This window comes from Lacerta agilis, chromosome 8, assembly GCF_009819535.1.
Source record: "Lacerta agilis isolate rLacAgi1 chromosome 8, rLacAgi1.pri, whole genome shotgun sequence".
Classification (NCBI taxonomy): domain Eukaryota; kingdom Metazoa; phylum Chordata; class Lepidosauria; order Squamata; family Lacertidae; genus Lacerta; species Lacerta agilis.
Window position 1 is genome coordinate 8,141,226 of NC_046319.1, and position 21,999 is coordinate 8,163,224.

At 46.6% G+C, this 21,999-nt stretch overlaps 1 protein-coding gene across 1 annotated transcript in view; it reads right to left on the bottom strand.

Annotated features, from left to right (window-relative positions):
* Positions 1 to 3,633: 3,633 nt before the first annotated feature.
* Positions 3,634 to 21,999, bottom strand: part of CMKLR1 (chemerin chemokine-like receptor 1) — a 31,079-nt gene continuing 12,713 nt past the window's right edge. The window contains exon 3 of the mRNA XM_033159296.1: positions 3,634 to 5,211. Within this exon, the coding sequence (XP_033015187.1) occupies positions 4,120 to 5,208 (1,089 nt within the window). The 5' untranslated portion in view covers positions 5,209 to 5,211 and the 3' untranslated portion in view covers positions 3,634 to 4,119. The remainder of the gene's footprint in view (positions 5,212 to 21,999) is intronic.

Sequence of the window (21,999 nt, forward strand, 5' to 3'; positions counted from 1 at the left end):
TGTGTATATAGTTCATTCTGCTGCAGTTTTCACTCAGGTCCGCACATGCAAATGAGGGATTGAAAAGTGACGTTCAGGGATTGGGTAACTACCGAAAGCTGTTGCTGTTGCTTTGTAGCTGAGTTCTATATAAGCAGGCTGCTGAGGCCTTCAGCTTACTTCTGTTCCAGCCTGAGAATAAACGAGAGCACTGTGTCGTCTACTGTGTCCACCCACTACTTAACAGCAGGGCTTACCTGCCCCCCCCCCAAAAAAATTATGCAAGTTGGCACTTCTGCCTTGCAGAAAGAACTTTTTTATTTTATTTTATTTTATTTTTGTAATAATTTTCATTGAATTTTCCGTTTTACAGTTTCAAATAAACATTTTACAAACTTTAAAATATCCAGTGACTTCCCTTCTTCTCTTTCCGTGGTTCCATTTTACATATCATACATGGCTGCATAGTTTACTATAACCCTCCAAATCAATTTTCCACTTTTACATCCATCAAAAATTTAGTTACTCTGACGAATTTATCTGAATGCTGCCAGCATTTTCAGCTGTAAATGCAGAAAGAGCTTTTTAAGCCCTCGGGTCTCTGGTGGCTCTCAGGAGATCTCTCATGCGACCCCTTCTGGCAGTTCTTTCGCCCTCTTTGTATTTATTACCGGTAGCTATATTTTTCAACGGTTTGGGGCCACCTGTATGGAGGTGGCAGGGCCATCACCTCAGGGAAGCACATTTTCAATGTACTTTTGAGCCACGATTCTATGCGCTGGTCAAATTGATCTTCATATAACCCCACCCCTGGTTTTTGCTCGCTGCCACAGCCCCACCGGTGAAATCGTGAATTATCTCCCGAATTAACTGCACGTGAAATTGGATAGACAGAATGGCTCAGCCCACCTTTTGTAGAAAAGATTTATTAATGGACTATGAAATATTAACAGAAAAGACAACAGGAAGAGCAAGAAAGTTGCTCGACAGGCTCCATGAAACAACAAATCCCTGAAGCATGATTTATACCCATGGGACTTCACACTCCTTCCACTTGAATCGAATCCTCCACCAGGGGTGGGGTGGGGGTGACATTTCCTGAATATGTATTAGAGAACTCAGGGGCGGTCATCTCACGTAGGTCTATTCATGTGGGAGATTCAAACCACCCAGAACCGGTTGTCCATGTGGTAGAATCAGCTGAGAATCCTGCCTTTCTTTTTAAAAACTCAAGTACCTAGCCCTCATGCTTTGTCAGATAACTTTGAAAACAAGTAGGCAGTGAAAAGCCCTGGTGTTTAGAGGATGGAGCTGTGTTGCTCCACATGTCTACAAAACCCGTTTTATTGATCTATAATAGTTCTCCTGGCACAGCAGGGAAGACCCCAAATGCTGCTGCGCTAGAACTCCCACCTGGAGACCCCAGGTTCAGCCGCCCCTACTCTAACCATAAAACCCTCTTGCCCATCATTAAAAAAACACGACTCTCCCTTTGGCAACTCGAAAGAGCAAAATGAAACATTCTCTTGGCACGGGGCAGAAGATTCAGCCTCAATCTTTGGCTGTGTGTTTGAAGCAGATCTTAGAAACCTTTGGCCTGAAGGAAGGATAAATTCACCCTCGTGGGCCTTCCCCCAAAAGATGGTCTTTCCTTTAGCACCAGAGTTTCATTTTCTGAGCCATTTTCATGCACCAGAAGTGGGAGGCTGTTTTGGCCTGGAGGGGCCTGACCTTTATCTAAGTCCACCCTGTGGGCCAGCCTTGATGTCAGGTGATTTATAGGTGGGCGGTCCCATCCACGGACCTATGGCGGGGCAGTTGGGGGGGGGGAGTGTCTGTTTAGCCAGTGTATTCTGTGCGGTGCATGAATGGGCGAAGCAGCACCCAGCAGGATTGGACCCCACCCCACCCATCAGCAGACATTGGCCAGTGGCACCAAATGTCAGCTGCCTGTGGTTTGGCCGGGCGGGTCTGGGGGAATGGCTTCATGCAAAAAAATTGGGCCCCTTGGCAGGAGGTTACAATGAATTCGGGAGAGGGGTGGGGAATCCTTAGGGTGCAGCACAGCCGCATGACGACGGAGCGTGCCCAGGGGGTTCAGAATGCTGCACTGTTTGCTGGGGAGAGGGAACAGTGAAGACAGTGAAGGCTTTTTGTGAGTGCCTGGAGGCGATTGGAGAATGGATGGCGGCTAATGGATTGAGGTTGAATCCTGACAAGACAGAAGTACTGTTCTTGGGGGACAGGGGGTGGGCTGGTGTGGAGGACTCCCTGGTCCTGAATGGGGTAACTGTGCCCCTGAAGGACCAAGTCCGCAGCCTTGGAGTCATTTTGGACTCACAGCTGTCCATGGAAGCGCAGGTTAATTCTGTGTCCAGGGCAGCTGTTTACCAGCTCCATCTGGTACACAGGATGAGACCCTACCTGCCCGCAGACTGTTTCGCCAGAGTGGTGCATGCTCTAGTTATCTCCCGCTTGGACTACTGCAATGTGTTCTCCGTGGGGCTACCTTTGAAGGTGACCCGGAAACTACAACTAATCCAGAATGCGGCAGCTAGACTGGTGACTGGGAGCGGCCGCCGAGACCACATAACACTGGTCCTGAAAGACCTACATTGGCTCCCAGCACGTTTCCGAGCACAATTCAAAGTGTTGGTGCTGACCTTTAAATCCCTAAACGGCCTCAGCCCAGTATACCTGAAGGAGCATCTCCACCCCCATTGTTCTGCCCGGACACTGAGGTCCAGCTCCGAGGGCCTTCTGGCAGTTCCATCACCACGAAAGCAAAGGGAACCAGGCAGAGGGCCTTCTCGGTAGTGGCGCCCACCCTGTGGAACGCCCTCCCATCAGATGCCAAAGAGATAAACAACTACCTGACATTTAGAAGACATCTGAAGGCAGCCCTGTTTAGGGAAGTTTTTAATGTGTGACATTTTAATGTAATTTCAATCTTTGTTGGAAGCCGCCCAGAGCAGCTGGGGAAACCCAGCCAGATGGGTGGGGTACAAATAATAAATTATTCTTATTCTTCTTATTACTATTACAGCATCTCCTTGAAAAGAGCATGGCTGACCGGCCTTTCGAACAGCAGCCCGCCAGATCGCAGGTCCCATTTTGATATGAAAAATGACCCTCCTATGAGAATTTGGCTTTGTCAATGGGGGTCAACAATGGGGACAAATGCACTGTGAGCTGAACTATGCCACAGATATTTAGAATAATCGAGTGCTTTTTTTGTCATTTTGGCTACACCAGTCGTTTGGTGGAGTTGCTAAGAGGTCAGCCGGGGCATGAATTTGGGGGCAGCCATTCCATCAGACAGCCTCGGTAGAAGAGACAGGAGGCAGGACTCATTTCATTGGCTTCCCTGGAGGCCCACCCACCTCCGTCAGGCATCTGCTGCCCCTGAACTGCACCCAACTGGTCATTGTAGGAACCACTGTTTAAGAATAGGTGGTTGAGTTTGATTGTTTCCTCTTCCCTCCCCTGCCCCTGCCCCTTGTGTGTCGTGTTGTTGCTGTTGTATTCTAGATTGTAAACCTGTGGGCAGGGATTGTCTTGTTTTGACTGATTGTATACAAGACGCTCTGCAAGCCTTTTTGGCTGAAGAGAAGGGTAGAAGTGGTCTAAATAATAAATGAATGTGAGAGTACGAATATTGCTTTGGAAGCAGCACGGCCTGCTTGCTTCTGTGCCGTCTTCAACATGCATAGTTGCAATCAGATAATTGTTATTTTAAAAACTAAGCCTACAGTGTTCTCTCTGCTCTAGCCTATTGAAAATCTGTCCTACACTTTCAAATGTTTGGAGCAAGGGAGCATGAACAACAGAGTTTATTCCATAGTTCCTGTTTTTTCATTACTGAAGGATAGTTTAATGCAGCGAAGTTCAATTTTGAAGACTTGGCCTTGAAGCTTGCAAGGGTGACTATGGGCAAATGTTTATGGGATGGCCTTTGTAATTTACCCCATGAGGATGGATGACAGCATTGTATTGATATGATGCATAATTCCTTTTTCGGAACCACTGAAAATTTAGAAGCCCCGGGAATATCAGGTTGGAGTTGGAAAAGCCACTCTGCAAAATCCAACCTCCTCCTTGCCTCTGTGAGCAGACCAACAGATGCGTATATTCTACAGCTCAGACTAGAATTGTCTCCTTTTCAGACATTGAAGAGGGTTTTGTGAAGCTCCTGCGGGCAATCGTTGAATGGACAGTGTCCTCACTCAGCGCATTGGCCAGCCTGGACAGGACAGTCACCTTAAACTTTTTGAAATCTTGGCCCATGAAGACATAAAGAACAGGGTTCATGCAACTGTTGGAAACAGCAATGGCCGTGACAATTGGTATTCCATTCTCAAGGATGGTTTTGCTGAGAAAGTGGTGCTGGGTTTCCATGAGGTTGAGCACATGGTATGGGCACCAACAGAAGAAGAAAGTCATTATAATGGCAATGATGATTCTCAAGGGCTTTTTGGACTTGGCGAGGCGGTTTCTTTTCAGGCGGGCAATAATGATAATGTAACACACTGTGATGACAGTCATTGGTACTATGAAACCAGCCAGGAACCGCAGGATGGTGACCGTCTTATGCCTCTTATCGCCTAGATGGTGGTGAGTTGAAAGGCTGGACAAAGAGTAGTTGTTAAAACAAATGACACGGTCTTGATACATTGCTGTGTCCCGAAAAAGAAGGGCGGGAGAACTCAACAGAAAGCCAAGAACCCAGATGAGGGCACACAGGAACCAAGCAATCTTAGGATTCCGGTGGTTTTGAGACCAGACTGGAAAAGCCACTGAGATGCAGCGATCGATGCTGATCATGGTCAACAAGAACACACTGGTGTACATATTGAGAATAAGAAGGAAGGTGTTGACCTTACACATTCCTTTGCCGAAGACCCAATGGTAGCCCATGGCAGTGTAGGCAATGTTCAAGGGCAGGAAGACATTGAAGAGGAAGTCGGCCACCGCCAAATTAAGGAACCAGATGGCATTGACCGACTTCTTCATCTTGAGCGTGATGACAGCAATGACCAAGCCGTTGCCCAGGAGGCCCAGAATGCAAGTGACTGTGAAGATTAGGAGAGCAAAGATCCGAGTGATGAATGTAAAGTCTTGGGCTGGTTCCTTTGTCCGATGGCTTTCATCGGTGGTGATGTAGTAGTCGTCACTGTAGTAGCGGCTTGAATCATCATAGTAGTCCGTAAAATTATAAGGTAGATCCATGACCTGTTGGAACACAGATTGGTGAAAAAGTTAACTTTGTGCAAGCACCACTTGCAGAGCAGACTCCAAACGGGAGGAGCAGAGACAGCTGGAGCCCCCTAAATTTGGCCCTGGCGGTAGACTCCTGGAATGATTGGGGAGAGGGAGGAGCCCTATTCAAGCAATGCTACTTGTGGGATGTAAAACGCAGGAGCAGTCAAATGCAACATTGCTAGAGTGGACATAGAAAGGGAACTCTAGGCCAGCCAGTCGGAACTCGCTGTCTCCCCTGGGCTGGGTTGGATTTCCTCTGTGTAACTGGAGATGGGTGTGGTCTCACCTGGGCAGATTAACACAAAACCACAGGGACCACACTCCATCTTCCTCTCTCTTTTGGACGCCGTTCTCAAAGGAACAACATCGCTATGAGCCAAGAGAACACAAAGGGGCTGTTTTTCCCTTATGGAACAGTCTCCTGAGTAAATGTTACTTTTACTAAGTTTAAGTCTACTGTCTGGGATCCAATTGTGAACAGATGATTTCTCGTGAGTAAACGTTTTATGCTTTTATAGAAGACTGTGTAGTGTCTTATTTTGAGAGGGACTAATGGGGAAAATACCAGGACATTTATTACAGAGGTTTTAACAAACCTGAGCAAGCTATCTGCTGCGTGTGTGTGTTTAAAAGGGGAATGAGAACTCTGCTAATTTCTGGGACTTGTAAACGCGAGTTGGAATAGGATATCTCAAACAACATACCCTCTCCTGCATCCCAAAACATTCCCACACTACTTGCGTGCAGTGCCTCTATGCAAGTGGGGATGGGCCCTCTAAGGTCTAACAGCCATGCCCCTCTCTGCACATGTTGGAGGGCGAAGTTTGGAGGAAAGCACAAAGGAAGCAGCAGGCCCACTCCTCCCTGCTTGCCCCGATCACCTGCATGTTGCCTGCATAGGTGAACATGATGCTTGAACAGGTTTAAAGACTGCAGCTGTAGACAAGAGAGGCTAACTGACAAAGGAGAGGAAGAGTTGTAGTAAGGGCCGGCTCAAGACATTTTGCTACCCGTTGCAAAGGACAAGATGGAACAAGATACGCACAGTAAAATGCTTCATGGGAGATATTTGTAAGGTAAGAGGAGCATCGTGTGCTGGTTGGCTAAGGGTGGAGTGTGACAGCTGGGAAAAGGTTGTGGGGAAAGAGTGAGAGGGGTTTTAGGGGGAGAAGGAGAAGGGTGGTTGATGTGGGTCCTGAGGATTAGGGGGTAGGATTAGCATTAGGGTTTGCATTAGGAATAGCGTTTTAATTATATGTTAAAATACAAAGTATCCAAACACAGGTATTAGAAACAAATCACATAAGAAGCTGATGTATTCAGCTTTTACTAGAGTAATAAAGTTTTGCTGTTCCAAGCACGTCCCATATTTGGCCAAGCTATCAAGAGATAATGGTGTTTTTATGGTGGCAACAGAACACCAGTAATTAGGAAATTGCTTGATGTTTTTGAAGGCCAGGACTGGGAGCCTTCTATTTATTTACTGCATTGCCCTAAGATCCCAGGGTGGGTTACAGAATTAAAACACAATATTAAAAACCAATTAAAGCAACTTGCAGCCGTAAAAGTAAAGCGGGTGCTAAAAATGCATGCCTCAAAATAATTTTGCAAAAGGAAGTAAGAGTATTGCAGAGAAGGTATACCGGTTTTACTGCATATAAGACTGGAAGATAGAAGACTGCAGATATCCAATGAAGATTCCAAGCCCTACATTCCTGGACTTCCTTCCACAATATTGTCATTTTCAAGCCACACACAATCAGCTCTCTCACTCTCGTTATCAGTGCTTGTGAAACTTTGAGTTCATTGGAAGTTTATCTGGAGATTTTCCATGGAAATATATAAACATGTGAATCTACCTTTTACTGAGTTAGACCACTGTTCCGTCTAGTACAGCACTTTTCTGAGTCTTCCTGCATACAATTCTATGTTTGTATGTGTCCTGTCCGTTGGTGCTGGGAACTGAACCTGGGACAATACAAAACAGACGCTCAGTCCAAAATCAATCAGGGAAGTCAAGATGTCCCGAAGGACACCTTTCTCACCGCTGCATATTTCTCTTCGCAATGCACAGAGGAGTGTTGGGAGTGTTCTAGATAAAGGACATAAGGAGATTAGTGTGGCTTTTCCTTTGCCCTGGAGTGGTTTACAATTCAGATGATGATAACTAATGGCATCATTTGCAATATTCAAAACTGATGTCAAAGACAACAGAGATCCGCGTATGAAAGTGGTATTGCAGCCTGACCAAAAACCCAACAGTGTGGTTGGGAAAGTGAGTCAGGATAAAGCTTTCTAATTTACAGCACTTTCCCTTTTGTCTCTGGCCGAATTCTGGGCTGAGACCAGTGAAGTTTTTCAGGTGCAGAGACGCAGTTCTCCATGCCCACAGGGGGTTATTGACCTCTTATTTAATTAAGTCCTGCTGAGTTTGAGGGCCCCGGTGCCAGCCTTACAGTGCCACCCTATTTCTGCTTACTCAGAAATAAGCCCCACTATATTTTCTGTGTTCCTGAGCAGTTGTCCTTTTTAATGGACTCATTAGAGCAGTGGTGTCCAATCTTTTTTCAAAGAGGGCCAGATCTGATGAAGTGGAGGGCCGACTGTAGTTGTTGAGCTTTTTTTTTTTTAAGATTGAAGTAATTGAGCTTTCTTAAGGGTTGAAGTTGTTGAGTTCTTTTAGGATTTTATCCCAGGATATAAACTGCCACAGGGGCCGGATTAGGCCCCTGAAACAGACTTTGGACATGCCTGCTTTGGAGGGTGTCTTGAAAGGAAGCTGTGAAGAAAGAAGGGGTTGCCATGGTTTATAGCCCCATCATCTCCCCCATCCCACAATTTTGCAGTTTCTGGCAATGTCAGGGTAAAGCCCAAGAAAAGCCCCCAGTGCCTACTTGGCAAGGTAGGAAGGCTGGCTGTCGTTCCTCTGCCTTGTCAGAGTTCGCCAGAGTTCTTCTCTCACCCACAAGGCTGCCTCAGCACATTTGCTGAACCACCCAGACAGTGTGTCCCAAATTAGAAGCCTCCAACTTCCTGACTCAGCTGCTGCCCACCATCCGGGGCAGACACCATGTTAGCAGCAGCGAGAAACAAGCAGGCAGCCAGAATACCCGTGTCACGAGGCCAGGGAATAACTCCAACCAACATGTTTTACAGTGGAGCAGCACAAAACAGGCTATCGAAGCGGCATTTTCAGTCTGTGTGCCAAAAGGAGCCTTCTTGCCTCCGAGATTTCAGTGCCAATGAAAAAGACAAAACACTTGGTTGCCTGTGAATTGTAAGGCAGAGAGCATCCATTGCACAAATGGACTGATCTTCTCCTCCACCCCCTACTTTTTATTCTGTAATCTACCCCATGATTTGTAATCCCCCATGATTTGTAGTAGGGTTGGGCTGCATTTTAATGTACGGAAGTGAGAGCTGGACCATAAAGAAGGCTGATCGCCGAAGAATTGATGCTTTTGAATTATGGTGCTGGAGGAGACTCTTGAGAGTCCCATGGACTGCAAGAAGATCAAACTTATCCATCCTTAAAGAAATCAGCCCTGAGTGGTCACTGGAAGGACAGATCCTGAAGCTGAGGCTCCAGTACTTTGGCTACCTCATGAGAAGAGAAGACTCCCTAGAAAAGACCCTGATGTTGGGAAAGATGGAGGGCACAAGGAGAAGGGGACGACAGAGGATGAGATGGTTGGACAGTGTTCTCGAAGCTACTAACATGAGTTTGGCCAAACTGCGAGAGGCAGTGAAGGATAGGCGTGCCTGGCGTGCTCTGGTCCATGGGGTCACGAAGAGTCGGACACGACTGAACGACTGAACAACAACAACAATTCACACGTCCCTAAACAACACGAGAAGGGGAACTACAGCTATCCTTTAACATTCACACATAGAATCATAGAATTGTGGTGTTGGAAGGGACCCTGAGGACCATCTTGTCTTACCCCCTGCAAGCAGGAAAATGCTGGCCCAAGTCACCCAGTGAACTTCATGGCTGAGCAGGGATTTGGACACTGCCCCCCCCCCCGGTCCTACTTAGTTCAGTGGGTGGTGCTGTGGTCTAAACCACTGAGCCTCTTGGGCTTGCCGGTCAGAAGGTGGGCGGTTCAAATCCCTGCGACGGGGTGAGCTCCCATTGCTCTGTCCCAGCTCCTGCCAACCTAGCAGTTCGAAAGCATGCCAGTGCAAGTAGATAAATAGGTACCACTGTGGTGGGAAAGTAAACGGGGTTTCCATGCGCTCTGGCACTCGTCATGGCATTTTGTTGTGCCAGAAGCAGTGAAGTCATGCTGACTCAGAAAGCTGTCTGTGGACAAACACCAGCTCCCTTGGCATGAAAGAGAGATGAGCGCTGCAACCCCATAGTTGCCTTAGACTGGACTTAACCATCCAGGGGTCCTTTACCTTTACATTTTACTTAGTTCAGCACTCTAACCACATCAACACACGGGCATCTCCACCCCAAAGTCAAACTTTATCATATCCAAGGCTGGCCAACTTACCTTGGCACCTGGGAGTAAAAACCCACTAATAATAAATTAAAGAACTGACAATTTGCAGCTCTTCCATCATGCCCCTCTCTGTTTTCTGGTGAGGCTGGCCTTCCCTCGATCCTTCCCAAGCTAGATGGAGGGCCTTTTCCTTAACTAGTTAAAGCACAAGCCTGTCTCAACCTGTCACTTCTGCACCTGCACTTTCCGGAGTGGGGAGGGATGGGGTGCAGTGACGTAGTGTTGGGGGTGCCAGGGGGCCGTGGCCCTGGGCACACGTAAGAGGCTGTAAACCAGGTGCTCCCCACAGAGATCCAGCCCATGTGCACCTGCCCATTGGTGGGTGAGGGTTGGGGAGTGTGGAGGATACTCTTCAACCTCCGTGCCGCACCCCTGCCTGGCGCGTGAGCCACCCCACAGCCTGAGCCACCCCACACCCCGGGCACTGGCAGACAGTGCTGTGCCCCTGATGGGGTGGAAGCAGAAAGGTACCAACATCAGAACTTGAAAGCAACAAGCCGGAATAAGCACGCAAAGAGACTTTGTCATTGGAGTTTGGCTGCGAGGCAGTCCGGGCATGTAATTAACGGCAATCGCAAGCAGATGTGGAAAGAACATCTGTCTGGAGGTCTTACACTCCCACTGGCTGGCCTGGATTCCTAACGCTGCTCATAAAAGCCCAGCGGCTAACGGGGTGGTTCCTTTCCCAAAGTCAGAGATGGCTCTGTTCCTTCCTGGATGGAACTTGATGCAGGCAGCAGCCTTTGCTCCTCGCAGCCAGCTGCTTTCAGACTTTCTGCCGTCAAATGCTTCGTACTTAGACATTAAAGCATGGAGATAGCACGTCTCCAGCAGTTACATCACCTTCCGTACTGAATGAGCCTTTGTATTTTTTTTGGCCCTCGTGGAAGAGTCCATAACATTATACAGATCTCTGGTGTGGCTGCCTTGGGAACACTGTGTACAGCTCTGGTTGCCTCACCTCAGAAGGGGTGTTGGAGAAAGTTCAGGAAAGGGCCACCATAATGATCAAAACCACCTAGCCCAACACCCTGTTCTCGCAGCAGCTAACCAGGTGAGAAACCTGCAAGCAGGACCCGAGCCCAAGAGCGACACTCTCCCCTCCTGTGGCTTCCAGCAACTGGTATTTTCAGAAGCATTGCTGCCTCCAACTGTGGAGACAGAGGAGGGCCACCACAGCAAGCCTTCTCCATTCATAGTCTCTCATATACATGGGCTGCGGAGCTAAAGAAGGCAGGCTTTCATAGGTGAGCTTCAAATAAACAGGAAATGCCGCATTTGATTGCAGGCCTATAATTTAGCTCAATTACGGGGTTATGGGGGGAATCCATTAGTCAGAAGAAACTGAATGGTGAATGGTTTTTTAAGGCAAATATCTATCCAAAGGCAACCACCTTTCAAGATATGGCAGCACCTTAAAGACATTTATTATGGCATCAGCCAGGGCCCATTTTGTTGGCTACATCTCATCCTTGGAAAGATGAAGTAGGCCTGAAGTTTGAATTCCCCACGCCCAAAGCCAGAAGGGATGAGATCCTTACATGGATGAAAAGAGAGAAGTGGAAAAAAGTACAAAGCATTATAGGAATTCAAATATAGAATAAATGTTGATAACTGAAACAAAATAAAAAATAAAAAAAATCCTTCTAGTACCACCTTAGAGACCAACTAAGTTTGTTCATGGTATGAGCTTTTGTGTGCACGCACACTTCTTCAGATACACTGAAATTGGATTATTATCTCATTATACATGACAAAGCTATCTTTAGCCATCTCACCATTTGCTTTTTCCTGTAAGACCAATTGCAGTCGTTAACAGTCATCAACAGGTTTTCCACACCTATCAGCCCATCACCCATTCCCACCACCCTTCTGAGTAATACCCCTCCTCACTCTCTCACTATATATAAGGGTCTGGTGACTTCTGTTTCAGTGTATCTGAATAAGTGTCCATGCACACAAAAGCTCATACCAAGAACAAACTTAGTTGGTCTCTAAGGTGATACTGGAAATATTTTTTTTTATTTTGTTTTGACTATGGCAGACCAACACGGCTACCTACCTGTAACTGTTGATAACTGCACAAGGTAAACACACATACATAAGTACCAGTATATAGACCACATGTCTAAAACAGTACAGGAAAGCAATCCCAAAGCCATCTTCTAAGGACTCTGAATATTTCCTCTGCCTCCTTAATCCCCCTTGCCCGAGAAAACGTAGGCAGATAGCAATCAGGGGAAGTATCTGAAGGGATTCCTCTCCTATATCTATGAACCTCCTTTGCATTAATTGTCATTTTTGCCCAGATGCTCCGCATTGAGCGACGTCTGGTGGGCATCCTGGTTGTCTTATCAAATGCAAGTGTTTTGTCTAAACTGTGTCTGGAACTATGAATCTGGAATCCTCAGGAATATCACACCTTGGCCTGCCTGAGCCACAGTAACCCCACCTTAAAGGTAAAGGTAAAGGGACCCCTGACCATCAGGTCCAGTCGTGTCCGACTCTGGGGTTGCGGCGCTCATCTCGCTCTATAGGCCAAGGGAGCCGGCGTTTGTCCACAGACAGCTTCCGGGTCATGTGGCCAGCATGACAAAGCCGCTTCTGGCAAACCAGAGCAGCGCACGGAAACGCCGTTTACCTTCCCGCTGGAGCGGTCCCTATTTATCTACTTGCACTTTGATGTGCTTTCGAACTGCTAGGTGGGCAGGAGCTGGGACCGAGCAACGGGAGCTCACCCCATGGCAGGGATTCGAACCGCCGACCTTCTGATCAGCAAGCCCTAGACTCTGTTGTTTAACCCACAGCGCCACCTGGGTCCCTAACCCCACCTTATGTGTCATGCAATTTCTGTTTGTAGAGGGGGTGTCCACCATGCCAAAATGCAAACCCTTTAAAAGAGATGTTTCTTCTTGGTTCTGGGTCAATCTTGCCTCCTTGCTAGGAGGGGAGGGAACTCCGTTGCAACAGAAAAATAAAGATCTGCCTTGCTTTCACTGCATCCTGCCTCCATCCATCCATTCACCTCTAACCAAACATGGACTTAGGGAACTTAGTACCTTGGGGAGTTGGGCAGTGAAAGCCAACTACCCCTATTTTTCTACTGTATATCAAAAGAAACAACAACAATCCCAAAACACTTTCTCACTTCGCAGGCTGCTCCTGGTCTGACACACAGAGAGAAAAAACCTTTTTCTTCCTCTCTCGAGGGAGAATTTGTGGACATCCAATGAACCTTGGAAGATACAAGACAGAGAAAAGAAACAGGTAGGTAGTCGTGTCGGTCCGCCATAGTCAAAACAAAATAAAAAATAAAAAAAATACTTCCAGAAGCACCTTAGAGACCAACTAAGTTTGTTCTTGGTATGAGCTTTCGTGTGCATGTACACTTCTTCAGATAAAGTACTTTTTTAATGCAGTGCATAAACTATGGAACTTGCTTCCACAAGGAAGCAACAATAGCCACCAACTTGGATGGGTTTAAAAGAGGATTGGACAAATTAATGGAGGAGGAGAGGGCTATGGGTGGCTAATAACCACATTTGGTTATGCTCTGCCTACACAGTCCGAGGCAGCAATGCTTCTGAAAATACCAGTTGCTGGAAAACACAGGAAGGGAGAGTCCTCTTGAGATCGAATCCTGCTGATGGACCAGGCCAATGGCCCATAAAGGGCATCTAGTGGGCCACTGTGAGAGCAGGATGCTGGATTAGATGGGCCATTGGCCTGATCCACCAGGCTCTTCTTTACGTCCTTATGAGTTGCAGTCCATTTGGACTTCAAGCACCTGTTGATTCTGTTCTCCATTTCACCCCAAAGACCTACATTACAGCCATTTTCCTGCAGGTTCAAATAGATGACATGTGAGCGTCAGTCCTTCCCGGGAGTGGGAAAGACACAATCATGTCTCGAGCCACAAAACAACAAAATAAAACTGCACGAGATGTAGAAGAAGCAGAAGGCCAACATGATTTCAACAGCCTCATGTGATGTTCCCCAAATAGACAGCTGGGGATGTCCCATCAGGCCATCCTATTGCTCATTTCTACCTGGCATGCTACAGTTGTCACTGCCTGCCTCCATCAAGGACTCCATTCTCATTCCGAAAAGATATTGTTGCACGTCAGCCCAACCTCTGAGTGGCAAGAGACTCCCAAGGGTTCCTGCACTTATCCAGTTTCAGTTTCCTTGGGATGAAGGTCCACGGAGACTGTGGTGTCTTCAGCATATACCTTCTACCCCCCAAGATACAGGATCCAAAGAATCAGGAGGGACTCAGGGCATCATTCAAACAGATACCCCCACCCACCCACAACAAAATTCGGAAGGGTCTGGCATTCAGATGGCTGAGAGGACTGCCAAAAATATAACCTGTTTCCTAGATGGAAATCTAAAACCGTGTTTGGTGACCGATGGAAGAGATGCTCAAGACAAATCCAGATTTGCTATCCCCAAATTCTGGGGCAAAATAATGCTCAATGAATTTGAAGGTTTTCATATCAAGCCTAGCACAGGTCTCTTGATCAAAGGCCTTTTGATTGGCTGTGGTGTTTTCACCACCACAATGGCTTGAAATTCAGAGCCAATCTGAATGCAAAACAAAGTGGTAGACCAGACCACAGAATTCTGGACTGCACAGCTTTAGGTTGAAACTGGCGAAGGCACATTTTTAATGTTCCCTGCATGGAGAAATCTAGCACAGCAGGGAGAAAGGTTTCATGTGTCCCTCTCCCTGACTTGCTACTTTATATACTGAAGTGAGATGATTGGTGTGTGTGTGTGTGTGTGTTTTAAAAAATAAATCTTGTGAGGAGCATCTGAATATATGAGTCACCACTAGAGAAGCGCAGAATTCAGAGGACCCCCTACTTCTACCTCTCTACAGACAGAGCAACCAAAATGGCAAGGACCCACTGCCCCAGATCCTCTATCTGACAGCAACCATGGACCGGTATGTTTCTCCCATTCATTCATTCATTCTTTCTTCCATCCCACTTTCCCATTCGGTACCAGCAATCTGTCACAGCTCTCTAAGCCCCAGAGTCTGTTTATCTTTCAAGATACTGTATAGACTTCTCTCTGTTTGTTTTCCAAAGTCATTACTTTCCAGGATGTAGATAAGGATGTGTGCAGAGTTTGGCGGTGGGAGTGGGGGAGGCTTTTGTGAACTTAGCATTGCTGGCTCTGCTGAAAAGATATCTGGAACAGAGGGGGAAGAAAAGAAAAAACAGGACCAAAATCCAGGGTCCTGAGGTCAAGATGATACTTCACTTTAATGACATGGCAACATCCTGACCACTGCAGCCTATTATTATTATTATTATTATTATTATTATTATTATTATTATTATTATTATTATTATCATCATCATCATCATCATCATCATCATCATCATCACCATCATCCACCCATCTGACTGGGTGGCTCCCAACAAAATATTAAAGTCCATGTGCTAGTGAACTTGAGGCTGGATTACTGCAGTGCTTTCTACATTGGGCCACCCTTGGGCCTGGTTTGGAAAAAGAAGAAGAAGAAGAAGAAGAAGAAGAAGAAGAAGAAGAAGAAGAAGAAGAAGAAGAGTTTGGATTTGATATCCCGCTTTTCACTACCCGAAGGAGTCTCAAAGCGGCTAACATTCTCCTTTCCCTTCCTGCCCCATAACAAACACTCTGTGAGGTGAGTGGGGCTGAGAGACTTCAGAGAAGTGTGACTAGCCCAAGGTCACCCAGCAGCTGCATGTGGAGGAGCGGAGACGCGAACCCGGTTCCCCAGATTACGAGTCTACCGCTCTTAACCACTACACCACACTGGCTACAGCGACAGCAGGTGTAGAATATATGGGATATGCAGAACTGGCAAAGCTGACGGGGAAGATCCGAAACCAGCGTAACGAACTGTTTGATAAGGACTGGAGTAAATTTATACAATATAGGAAAGAGCGCTGTAAACATATGAAAACTTTGGTAGGTTTGAGCTAAAACATTTTGTAATGTTAATATTGGGAACTGATTTACAATTAAAAAGGTAAATCTTATCAAGATAGAAAGAAGGCAAATAGGTTGTTATGGAAATGCTAAGATTTAAGTGAATATTTAGGAAAGCCAGAGAGTGGGAAGGGGGGGGGAGTCGAAGCTCAGTTTGAGCAATGTTTTTGGTGACATGATTAATTAATGGATTGTGGTTATGGTAAAAATGTAAACTCAATAAATACTATTATAAAATAGAAAATTCTTTCCAGTAGCACCTTAGAGACCAACTGAGTTTATCTGAAGAAGTGTGCATGCACACGAAAGCTCATACCAAGAACAAACTCAGTTGGTCTCTAAGGTGCTACTGGAAAGAACTTTCTATTTTGTTTCGACTATGGCAGACCAACACGGCTACCAACCTGTAACTGGTACTATTATAAAAAAGAGAAAGAGAGAGAGAGGGCATCTGCTCAAGAACACAGGACACCATTCTTAATGCCTCTATGCTGGCTGCCCATCTACTACGGAGCCAGGTTTGAGTTCCTTGTACAGTGGTTCTCGAATGTAATCCATTCCAGAAGTCCGTTCGACTTCCGAAACATTCGAAAACCAAGGCGTGGCTTCCGATTGGCGCAGGCACCCTGGAAACAATAGCCGACAACCGCATCGGACATTCAGCTTCTGAAAAATGTTCGAAAACCAGAACACTTACTTCCAGGTTTTCGGCGTTTGGGAGCCAAAATGTTTGAGTACCAAGGCGTTCGAGAACCAAGGTTCCACTGTATTAATTTATGAAGCCCTGAACAACTTAGGTCCAGGGTACCCTAAGGATATCCCTGAATCCGTCTATCCCAGCTCGCTCACTGCAGCTCACTGCAATCACCTGCGGCAGTGTTGCTGGTCGTCCCCCAAGTCTTGTTAAAAGGTGACATGAAAGAAGTTTATCAAATGAAGCCTGGTGTGGAGAAAGTGGATACAGAGAGCATCTCACAACGCTAGAAGTTTTGGACATCCAATGAAGTGAATGATTCTGGACAGATGAAAGATTTCTAACTGTTTCCCAGTCCCAATTTAGCAGCCCTCAGTAGCAAGCAACTGGCTGGGAGCGGCAATTTCCTCCTCAATAAATATCCAAGCCGGCCGTTAATTAAAACCTTTCAACGCTGAACTCATCAGCTTAGCTCAGCACTCCTGCATGTTAATGGGAGGTGCCTGCCACTCTGCGTTCGTTCAGAGAGAAAAGTGGACTCCGTGAAATCCTTGGGTTGCAAAGCATGGGAAGGTGGATTCTCCCACCACCACCTCCACCTCCCACCATGATCTCTTGGCTGCTGCACAAGAGCTGGAGAGATCAGCACTCTGGTTTTCCCAAGTGGCCTTGCCTTGCCCATGGCTAGGCTGGAGTCCAGCTGAAAATGGCTCTTAGCCGGGCTGCTGCTGTTTGCTGCCTCCCGGTACAGAGAGATCAGTTTTGCAGGTGTTCAATTGTAAGCCTGCCTCATCCTGTTCCTGCATCATTCTGTGTTGGGTCTGCGAAAACGTCCTCAGGGCAACAACAGCCACAAAGAGGGAGAGGAGAGGAGAGACCTCTTGAAAAAGCCCCCTGGCTCACAGAGGCAGCTGTGTATTTTTGCTCCCTACACACGTCCCTTTGACTCAGCAATACCAGGCACGCCCTTGGAAAGGAACATCTTTCATTCCAGTATGTTCTGTACCTCAGAAGAACACTTGCTGGAGAGTTCGGGCTTTTCTTCTGCTACTCTAGAGGGGAGGACCCGAACCAATGGATTTACCGTATTTTTCGCTCCATTAGACACACTTTTTCCCTCCTGAAAAGTAAGAGGAAATGTCTGTGCGTCTTATGGAGTGAATGCATGGTCCCTGGAGCTGAATTGCCCAGGGGCCAAAAGAAGATCATGCTCTTTTTTTTTACAAAGAGATAAGGGGGTGTTGAAAGGAAGCCGCTGGACAGCTGTTCAGCAAATGATCTGGAGAGAGATAAGGCTCCCTTTCCAGCCCCGCCCCCTTGCCCAGGCCTCCACTGTTGAATGCAGAGGGAGGCTATTTGTTTCCCCAGCGACATGTGACTGGCTGATTAGATTATCTGTCTGTAAACTGTAGAAATGGCTGTAGGACTAGAAGCTGCAGAACTGTGAGTTGAACCCCATAAAAACGGGCCTTTTCCTCTTTGAAAAAGAAGCTGCACCTATTTCAGCTGATCCTCAAAAAAGCAGGGCTTTTCCCTTTGCAAAATAGCTGCACCACTTTCAGCTGATCCTCAAAAAAGCAGGGCTTTTCCCTTTGCAAAAGAAGCTGCACCACTTTCAGCTGATCCTCAAAAAAACAGGGCTTTCCCCCTTTCCTCCTCTAAAAACTAGGTGCGAAAAATATGGTAAATGGCAAGAAAGGAGATTCTGACTAAACATTCGGAAGAACTTTCTGGCAACGAGAGCCGTTCAAGAGCAGAACGGGCTCCCTTAGAAGGTGCCGGACTCTTCTTCCTTGGAGGCCTTTAAGCAGAAGTTGGGTGGCCATCTGTCAGGGGTGCTTTAGCTGAAATTCCAGTGTTGCGGGGGGTTGGACTAGATGACCCTCGGGGTCCCTTCCAACTCTGTGATTCTGTGGTTTCCTCCAGGCAGCTCTGCCACATATTTGTAAACTGCCGGCATCCGCCAAGCACTTTCCAGGCCTCCGACTTGCCAGCTGGAAAGATAGAGGGTGACAAAACGTTGTTTCATGCTTCCCTTGATAAATGCCAGAGAGGGCTTTGCACACTGGCATGTACACAGATGGAGGGAACGTCTCCTCCCCCCCCACCCCGCTGCTCCTATCTCTGGAGATTTTCAGTCAGGAAAGGCTCTGCTTTTCACCGGAAGTGTGGGTCGTGTTGCACACAGATTAAGCTCCAAGACTTCCCTCCATAAGTCTGTGTTAGGCTGCTTCTCCAGGGACAGAGGGCGGTCATGGAAGGAGGCAAAGATGGCTTGATGCAGACAGGTGCGTCAAAGATGGGACAACAGAGGAATGGAAGGGACAGGGAAAGCTGTGTCTAGGTCACCAGACTGAGCCAATATATTATTTTGTAGTGGTTACAGCATCAGACCCTGACCTGGGAGAGACCTGGGTTCAAATTCCAACTTGCCCATGAAGCTCACTGGGTGACCATGGTCCAGTCACAGCCTCTCAGCCTAACCTACTCCAGAGGGTTGTTGTTGAGATTTCATGAGGAGGGGTAGAACCATATGTTTGAAGATCACATCACCTCTTGGGGCTTCTCCACACTTACCTGTCCTTTATACTTTCCTTGCATTGTTCACACTTTCCCCACGAAAATCCACTCTCTAAAGCTGAATCGGAGCAAATGGCAATCCTCCGAAAACTCAAATTGCCATTTGTTGCACTTTGGTTTTAAAGAGCAGGTTTTTGCAAGGAGAGCTCTGGGGTGTGGGGGCTCTCAGACACGGAGCTTTAAAGTCAAACATGGAGCGTTAAAGTAAGGACCTGTGCCTGGAAAGAGCAGGGCAAAAGGTAAGGGTGGCGAAGACCCTTCAGTCTTTTCTTCTCCAGGCCAAATGCGAGCTGTTGGGTGGTGATGGTGATGCAAAGTCTGGTGTTTGAGATGCACTCTTTCCATGCATGGGGATCCTTTTGCTCCTTTGCGTGTCTCTGAGCTTTGATTGCTACTTCCCCATAAAAGGCAGACCTTTAGAAGGTGGCAGATCAAAGGCAGATCTTCGGCACTGCACTCCATGCAGAAACTGGCAGGCTTTTTTATTGGCTTCTTTTACCATCTGCAGAGTGCCAGCAATGCTAAAATTAATAGCAGCCAATACAGCAAAATAACAGAAGATGAAGGGAATGTCAGAAACCTCTGGGCTCCTTCTTTGCTCTTATCCACTGTCTGCAGTGCGTGTTCAAAAAAAAAAAAGTCCTAGCTAAGGACATCTCCTGTTCAATCAAGCTAAGAATGTATCCAATGGGGGGAAATAAATCCCCGATGATTCTTATCTTGCCCACTGTTCAGGAAATAAGTATTGTGCTGGAATTGGAGAACACGCTGAGTTCATTTTCACAGATGGTCTGGTTCTGGTTCTCCTTTCATGTGGGGGGTGTCCACCCATGTACAGCTTTCTCTGTGGATGTCGGGACAAACTGTTCTGGCTCCATGGTTGTCTAAGCCAGGACTGAGGAACTTGTGGACCTCCAGATGTTAAAAATAAAATAAAAATTACACATCACTTGGGAAGACAGGCAAACTAATGCCAGTGTACTGGAAGAAGCAAAGATCACCAGTGTCGAAGCAATGATTCTTCAACATCAACTTCGTTGGACTGGTCATGCTGTGCGGATGCCTGATTATCTTCTTCCAAAGCAACTACTCTTATTCCGAACTTAAAAATGGAAAGCGTAATGGTGGTGGTCAACAAAAGAGGTTTAAAGACTCTCCCAAGGCAAATCTAAAAAAATGTAGTATAAACAAAGACAACTGGGAAACATTGGCCTGCGAGGGCTCCTATCGGAGAACAGCCTTTACCAAAGGTGTCATGGGCTTTGAAGACGCTCAAACTCAGGACGAAAGGGAGAAATGTGATAAGAGGAAGACATGCCTGGCAAACCCTCACCACGATCAACTCCCACCTGGAAACCTATGTCCACACTGTGGAAGGGCGTGTGGATCCAGAACTGGCCTCCAAAGTCACTTATGGACTCACTGTTAAAACTGTGTTTATGGAAGACAATCTTACTTGGCTACAAGTGATCACAGAAGGAGGAGGAGGAGGAGGAGAAGGAGGAGGAGGAGGAGGAGAAGCCTTACAGCTCCCTTCATCCCTCACCATTGGCCATTCTGCCTGGGGCTGATGGGGTCCAGCAAGATTAGGAGGGGCCAGAGTTTTTCCTGCAATCTAAATACAGAGTGAGCAGGTGTGGCAGGTTGAGCACTGGGTTCAGCACTGGGAACCCCTCCCCCCCCAAAAAAAACTCCCAATAACTACTAATGAAGAGTTGATGTCCTTGTGAATTAACTATTTCTAGAGTCAACATGGCTGCAGGATTCGGTGCACGTCGATGCAGGATTTTTGGGACTACCATCTGGCAATGGAAGAAAAGGGCCTGTTCTGCCATGTTCTTTCTGTTAACTGCCTGCTCAGTACAAATGCAGCACACATTTTGAGTAGGTGGCTGAGAGGAGGAGGAGGATACACAAAATGTAGCAGATGTTCTTCATCCCAAAAATCTTGTGTCCCCCCCCCCTTTGCCTAGCCTGCAAAAGGCTTGGCATGTGGAGAAGCTAGACCCTGGATCTATCCTGGGACAGATACGGAGCCAAAAGCATTTCCTTGGAGCAGCAAACAGACCCCAGTTAACAAACAGCTGCAACAGTCTCCACAGCTGGTTTGGACATATTGACCTTTAGAGAATAGACCCAGCCAGCCCTGATCACTCCTCTTGCTCCACACTGATGACCAAGGATGCACTCTTGCACTAAAAAGCTTTTAAATTTACAGATGGGGTAGATCTGACCTCTGTTTTATAGACGAGCCAGCATCACTTTCCATTTTTTTTAAAAAATAATATTTATTAAAAAATTTCCAATTAATTCCAAATTACAATACATGATTACATTTTTCCCAACTCCCCTTTCTCTCACCAAGGGGAGCATACCAAACAAACCCCCCTCTCACTGGGGTGATCAACAATTCTTTCCCAATTTAACCACTTGCTTTACACTTATCATCATTGCTTTTACAGACTTCCCCGATTCCCCCCCCCCCGTTGATTTCAATTTAACCCTAATTCATAGTTATTGCCAATTGATCCCCATATTACTTTTCCTCCTTCTCACATTTTCCTTATACACTCTTTTACTAAATAATTATTCATCTTACACATTTTATTTATCATTTCAACCTATCCTCTGCATTCACTATATTCCTGAACCTCCCTTACTTAATTCCAAATTTCATTACAACATCCCATTTGAAATTAATTTTATTCAAACTCTTCCCCCCCTTCCCTCCTACACTCCCTAAAATTAAATTATTATTCTATAACCGTTCTCCATTACCAAACCGTATGTCTATACCATGACACAAGGAGAATTTCCATAAAAACATTCATTCTTCACAGCATCACTTTCCAAGAAGGAAAAGCATCAAATGCAGTCATACCTCTTCTTGCAAACGCTTCATGTTGCGTTTTTTGGGGGTTAAAAACGCGGCAAACCCGGAAGTGTTTACTTCTGGGTTTTGCCGCACCCGCAGAAGCGTTCTGCGCA